Genomic DNA, 7,098 nt, shown 5'->3' on the forward strand with positions numbered 1-7,098 from the left:
CGACCTGGTGTGTGTGTGTGTGTGTGTGTGTAGTGTGTGTGTGTGTGTGTGTGATATGAGGGTAACTAATGAGAGAAAGCTGGAGTTGGGGCGGGATTAATTAAACTCTGCTGAACACTGAGCTTCAGCTGAATACAGATAGATTACCTGCCTAATCCTGCCTAACAGATGGATCAAGCCGGAGGGGGAAGTGGAGGGGGAACGGAAAAGTGAAAAGAGAGACAAGAGGAGAGGCATGAGGAACAGGAACTTCCTGACCCCTGAGGCTACTTTCCCCGTCTGTGTCTCTTCATCTTCCTCCTTATGAAAACCAGAGAGCTTTGGCTCCAGTGCTGGTGTGTGTTTAACCGCCCTATCAAGAGGCTCTTTCTCGCTCTCTGATGCCTTGCCTTAGCCGCTTCAACAAGGCCTCTGTGTCCCACAATGCTGGCCAGTTTCATCTGTAGCCATGGCAACACACCCTTTATTTACATAAGAAACAACTCCGTCTCCTTTGGGTAGTCCGAGGAAGGAAGTCCTGTCGCCAGTGACAACAGTTGCTGTGTTACTAAGAGTGGGATGTAAGCAGAAGGGTTTGTTGTCTGTGTGTGTGTGTGTGTGTGTGTGTGTTTGAGTGAGCATTCAGAGTGCTTGCCGAGGTCGTCTGGGACATAACTTGCAGTCCATAATTACATGGGGGAGGTTAAAGGAGCTTATTATCATTATTATTATCTTCAGTAAATGACTGGGTAAGACTGGCGAGAGAATAGAAGAACAGAGTGAAAGAGCATGAAAAGCCTAGCTGTGTGTGTGTGTGTGTGTGTGTGTGTGTGTGCGTGAGAGAGTGTGTGTGTGTGTGAGAAAGAGAGAGTAAAAGTCAGAGATATAAACAGAGAAAGAGAGATCAAGAGAGGGTGGAAAGTCAAAGAATGTGAAGAGAAAGGGCCTGAAAAAATGCAAAATGGTCGACATGAGCAGACCGAAGCCACAAGTACACGTAGAGGATCTCCGATACCTCCTGGAGCAAAGGCCAGCAGGACGAGAACTCATCCAACCAAAGCTCCTCCATTTCAGCTAGTTCGTGCTGCAGCTCCCCCTGTCTGCTGCTGGAGCTCCTCCCCTCTGGAAGCAGATAGGGGGAGAGTGGACAGTCTGTTGCCCCAACGCAGAGTGACCCATGGTGGGGACCTTCATGAGTGGGCTTCACCCGGACAGGTAGACGGCTGCCTCTTCGGCTCTGCACAGGCCGGTACTGGAAACTCCGTGCCAAAGCCAGAGCCAGGTCCAGTCCAGTGGCATACATGCCCCCAGACTCGAGTCCAGACGGGCACGCACCACCTGCGTCTGGTTCAGACATGCTCACATGTGGGGAGCTGAACCTCTCCGTTCTGACCACCTGCTCCTCTGGAGGTCGAGTGGACTGGTCAGCAGCCGGCCCTCCGTCTTGAGGGAGTGTGTCAAGGGACTCGACAGACGAGGCGGGACTCGGGCTCATCCTCTCCGCTCCCCCATCCTTCTCTTCCTCCTCTTTCAGCGGCGGAGGAGAGGGTTCGGGCTGGGCAACGGGGGTGACCCCTGCCTCGTCCGCGCTGCCAGAGCATCGGGTAGGAGGGCCACAGGAGGTGCTGCGCAACCTGCGGGGCAACTTGCACACCGCCTCGTAGTCGGAGTCCGCCACACGGAGCGTCGTACAGCCACGGCACTTCCTGGAGTGAGGGTGATGGTGTGTGTGCAAAGACTGCTGGGAGTTGTAGTCCAGCGTGCTTTCCTGTTCGGCCCAAGACTCAAACACTGAATAGGTGAGATCCTCGTGAATGAGGGTGTTGTAGCTCATCTCGCTCAGGGTGGAGATGTCCATTGCGCCTCCTCCATCTCCTAAGGCCTCAGTTTTAACCCCACCGTCAGCACTAGGATCCACTGCCATAGTGTTGTTTTTCCAGTACAAAGCGCCAACACCCTGTCGCAGACGTTCTTTCTCCAGCAGAAGTTTCTGCATCCGCTCAATGGACAGTGCCTCCACACGGGCAATCACTGTGTCAAAGCGGTACATGCGCTCCAGCACAAACGCACACTTTCCACAAGCGAACTCGCCACGGCCATCCCGCGTCACTTCGCGACCCAGGGCATGTGACAGCAGTGTCTGCAGATTGATTTTGGCCGCTGGATGAAAGATCCATCGCCGATGGTTACCACACAGCTCCCGTGCACAAATCCGGCATGAGTCCTTAAGCTTGGAGTCCAACATGTCTGCTGATGATGATGATGATGATGTCAATCAAACGTTAATGAAAGGTCACCCAACTTGAACTTTAAGGTATCTTATAGGCAGCAATCCTGACAGTGACTGAAATTAATTCAATGTCAGCCACCCATGGGTTAACTAATCAGTTTGCGTTTTTGACATGTTTTATTGGTAGCTTGCAGCTGAAAATCTTGCAATTAGGCTTCGAACGTGATTTGTTCTTCTCGGATTGTTTTGTGTGGAGCCGACAGGTGGAGAGCCAAAATGTTCCTTCCTACAAATGCAGGCCTGTCACTGATACAAAAGTGCACCAAAGCTGACCCTTCGGATAAGCATCCTGTCTTGATCTTGATTTTTATCGCACTGCCTATAAAGAAAACGGAGTTACGGAAGTGCAATGGCGCGTTTGAGAAATCAAACAAACAGCGGTTATCCTGTCCTCTTGGCAAACAAAATCACGCCTCTCCCTCTTCGCCTGCTGTCTGCCAGCGCTCCGTGTTGTAGACTGCACATCAGGACAGACGCCGTCATGACAGGTTCGCGAAAGACATCGTTCAGATCTTCGTTCCAAAAAATACGGGAACTCGTTTCGCAACGAAAAGATTCTTGTTTTGACCAGGCTGCCGGTGTCTGTTGACCGGAAAGGGCAGCTCCCCTCAGGGAAGAGCGATGTCACAAGGCTGTCCGTGTATCCCTGAACAGCAATGTGGCAGAATCGGAGAGAGAGCAGCGGCAGTGGGAATGTACCATTCACCGTAGAGGGGAGGCTGCGCAGCCTTTTAAATCCCCATCTTAGTCGGTTTTCAAATACATAATATTCTACACAAAATAAGATTTAAGTTGTGCCATTTATTTAAAAACCTTATTATTCATTCCACAACTGTGGCCATCCATACAATAAATACATGTCGGCTAACTACTGGATTCCCCCAGACCGCCGCTTTACGATGACCAGGCATTCCTGTCATATTACAGCTCAAGCGCAATATGAGGTAACTATGCTGACTGTCTGATGAAAAGGAGAACGTCGGTTTTGTCTGTCGCCATCAAGCAGAAGTGAAATATGGCCCGAACTCTTGATAATCATGGATCCTTCAACGACGTGAATATGGATAAGCCTACACGGTGCGTGGCTGTATTGTCAGGTTTGTCATTTTTTGACTGAACGTTGCAGTTCTAAATGGCAAGTGATAGGCTACAATTTGCTCACAACACCATCAGTCTCTTTCTCCTTCCAATGCCCCCCCCCCTCATCCCCTGAACCATCTTTCCCACCCTGTTCCATTTGTTCCATTGTTACTTTGCTTTCCCAACCTCCCTCCCATGGGAATGCCCTAGGCTATACAAGACCCCCCACTGGGTATGACTAATGTACAACAGGTCCACTATCCAAAAGTGTAAACACATTGAAAATGCTCTCTCTCTCTCTCTCTCTCTCTCTCTCTCTCTCTCTCTCTCTCTCTCTCAAATTCAAAAACGCTTTATTGGCATGACAATTTGTGAAGAAAGTTGCCAAAGCATACAGTGAAGACTCATCAAGACTAAATAACAGTCATAAAACAAAATCTGTGATTACATATATATATATATATAGGGAAAAAACATACACAAACACACACACACTCTCTCTCTAACTCTCTCTCTCTCACACACACACACAGAAAGAGAGACATACACACACAAGTATAAAAAATGAATGAATGAATGAATGAATGAATTACTGTAACACTCACAAGCATGAACTGTAAAGACCTGATTGTTACAAGAAAGAGGGAGGTCATAGTTTCTGGTGCATACATCTTTGCTCTGTGGTTTATCATTCCAAAGTGAGCTCCATTAACTCACATTCTCTGTTGATAACTCAATGGAGAGTTTTAGTTTACATTAGCACCAGTCCATCTTGCAGCTGACAGCTCTCAACCTCTCTCAGGCCAGACAAACAAACACCTGAGTCAGCCACTCTCCTCCACCCACAACTGCTTGCTGTTGATGAAACACTGTAGTTTAATTAACCCCCAACCCACACCCTAGACCTCCTTCATGTTAGCGTGTGCATGGAAGGGTGTGTGTGTGTGTGTGTGTGTGTGTGTGTGTGTGTGTGTGTGTGTGTGTGCGTTTGTGTGTGTGTGTGTGCGTGTGTGTCTGTGTGTGCGTGTGTGTGAGTGTGTATGTGTGTGTGTGTGCGTGTGCGTGTGTATGTGTGTGTGTGTCTGTGCTTGCGTGCGTGTGGCATTGACATTTGGGATGATGGCTCCCACAGTCTAAGTGCAGATTTGTCACCCAGAGGGCCCACACTAATGGGACAGCACACCATAACAGATCTCCTCTAAAAGCCTCACAATCAAAAAGCCATCCATCCTAATCAACACACACACCCAACACTGTCACACACACACACACACACACACACACACACACACACTCCCAATGACTTCATGGTTTACAGCAATTACATATATGGTCTCTCTTTCTTCTTTCCTTTGACCATTCTTTTTCTTGTTTCTGATATGACCTCCCCTGTGCTCTCTCTCTCTCTCTCTCTCTCTCTCTCTCTCTCACTCTCTCTAACTCTCTCTCTCTCTAACTCTCTCTCTCTCTCTATCACTCTAAACATTTGCACTGCATGGCATTATAATGGGATCACATCTACTGTAATAGCCATGTGTGTCTGACACTGGGGTTCTAAAATAGAGGGAGTTTACATTCGGATGCAGAATATAGCCCATCTAAAACTATACAGCTTGATGTCATCATTTCTGTTGCGTGGCAGAGAGAGTGCATGTACACTCTGACTCAGTTGGAGAGAATGAGACACAAATAAACAGGAAAGGAAAGATGACGAGGGAGAGTGAAGGCCGCAGGAACCAGGGAACACACACACACACACACACACACACACACACACTCACACACACACACCAAGCAAAACAAAAAAGCTTTCAATGTTCTCTGTGTCTCTGTGGCAAGTGTTATGTAAACTGTGGGAGTATCCAAGGACATTTTGACATTGGAATCTTTTTTACAGTATGTCATGTGTGTGTGTGTGTGCGTGTGTGTGTGTGTGTGCGTGTGTGTGTGCGTGGGTGGGTCAGTGAGAGGAACTCTTCTACTTCATGGCAGGGTGTAACTGTAGTTGCTCCGGGGACAGTGTAATCCCTTGTAATATAGTTGACATATGCAAGTCACTGTGGACAACAGTGTCTGCTAAATGAATAAATGTAATGTAATGTAAGATAATTCCAGCAGGGGGCGTACTCTCCCTTCTCTTCAGTAAGACAGTTCGAGAGCTGCAAGCTCCAGCCTCTCTGCCCCTCACTGAGCCTGCTGTGCTCTTCTCCAAACCAGAGCAACCATAATTCAAAGGAAAAACTTCACTTCCACTCAAGTAGTATCAACTCCATAAATCCATAAAGTCACGGACGGGACATGCCGATTGTTTGACATCAGCTGATTTGGATTTGTCTGGCTAGAATTAAGCCTCTCAAGAATGGCTGAAGTTTGCAAGAGTTTCTCAGTCTGAAGTATTTACAACCCGACTCCACTGAGGGCCCAAACCTGCACAGAAAGCAGCCCAGGGCACAGAAACACACCATATTTGACTATGGTAAATCAAGCATGCCAGTGTTGAGTGGGAGCAGAATTGTGTTTCATCTGGTAGCACAGATGCCAGAACAGCGCCCCCTACCTGCATCTCGCGCTCAGTGCGGCTGCGGTCCCCACCGTGGTTTGGCAGTTGAAACTGAGGAGAGAGCAGTTATGCAGGTATGAGTACCTCTGCGTATCTATCAGTACCTCTGTGAGATCTATATTAAAAACAGCAAAACATCTCTGTGAGATCTATATTAAAAACAGCAAAAAATCTTATTCTACAAAACTACTGTGAAAATGTTTTGTTTAAAAAAAAAACACTGTGACAGTGACTGGCTGTAGTCATTTTTCAGCGTCTTGCGAACATTGTGTGTAATCTGAGTTTGTGTCATCTACTGCATATGTATGATGTGCACCTTCTCTGAGGCGAAATTGACAGCGCCATGAAGTCCGCTGACCCACATTCTTCTTCTCGCTCTATCTGTGTTTATAAATACAGGCGGCTAGCTGACCTACTCTCTTCTCTGCTGGGTACCCGTGCCATCTACCCTGGATACCGAGCCGGGACCCGTATAGGGCCTGGCCACTGTCCAGGAGGTGGTATTAGTTACAGAGGAGGCCTTCACGTGCCAGGTCAGATGTCTAAACCGTCTTATAAATCACAGAGAAATATCATGTCAGTTTTCTGGACCCTGGCGATTGGTGAGAAGGATCTGTGTGTTTGTGTGTGTGTGTGTGTGTGTGTGTGCACACACTGATACATTGTGTGCTACATTAAGGGAGATTCAGTTCTTAACTGTTCACTGTATAGCACTTGGCAATCTGCCGTTAATAATTGAGCCTCTGGTGAATTACCATGGACCAGAGATTATATACAGAGAAAGAGGACACATACAGCGTGTGAGGCTACAGTATGTGAGGACACAAGGAAGACCTTAACACTTCAATCAGTCCAGTTAGTTTCATATGGACAATAAGGTCATGCTTATTCATGGTAAATGGACCGCATTTGTATTAATCATGACACGGGTCTGGGCTGGTTTAAAGCTTTTTCCCAGTATCATCTGAAACCGAAAAGATAAAGGAAAGACCATGGACCATGGAAATGAATGTGTACCTGGGCATCCCTCTCTCTCTGCTGCAGAGTAGATGAGAGCTCCTGCACTCGTTCACCGAGAGCACACTTCTCCTCCACCGTGACCCTGAGCTGAGCCTCAGTGCTGCTCATGCATCTCCTCAATTCCTCTATCAGCCTGTGAGGGACAGACAGAGAGAGAGAGAGAGAGACA

At 47.7% G+C, this 7,098-nt stretch overlaps 1 protein-coding gene across 5 annotated transcripts in view; it reads right to left on the reverse strand.

Moving 5' to 3' along the window:
- pde4dip (phosphodiesterase 4D interacting protein) overlaps window positions 1–2,910 on the reverse strand; it is a 39,840-nt gene extending 36,930 nt beyond the window's left edge. For all 5 annotated transcript variants that reach the window (XR_012985964.1, XR_012985966.1, XR_012985965.1 and 2 more), the window contains exon 1: window positions 995–2,910. Coding sequence is in view for 1 of the 5 variants with exons in the window: in XM_076278914.1 (XP_076135029.1) it covers window positions 995–2,224 (1,230 nt within the window). In the remaining 4 variants the exon portion in view is untranslated. The remainder of the gene's footprint in view (window positions 1–994) is intronic.
- Window positions 2,911–7,098: the final 4,188 nt, after the last annotated feature.

Source organism: Alosa pseudoharengus, unplaced genomic scaffold (genome assembly GCF_046254945.1).
Source record: "Alosa pseudoharengus isolate Yale_2024_CS ecotype anadromous, Long Island Sound unplaced genomic scaffold, YU_APseudo_1.1 YU_APseudo_1.1_scf_11, whole genome shotgun sequence".
In the NCBI taxonomy this organism is placed as follows: Eukaryota; Metazoa; Chordata; class Actinopteri; order Clupeiformes; family Clupeidae; genus Alosa; species Alosa pseudoharengus.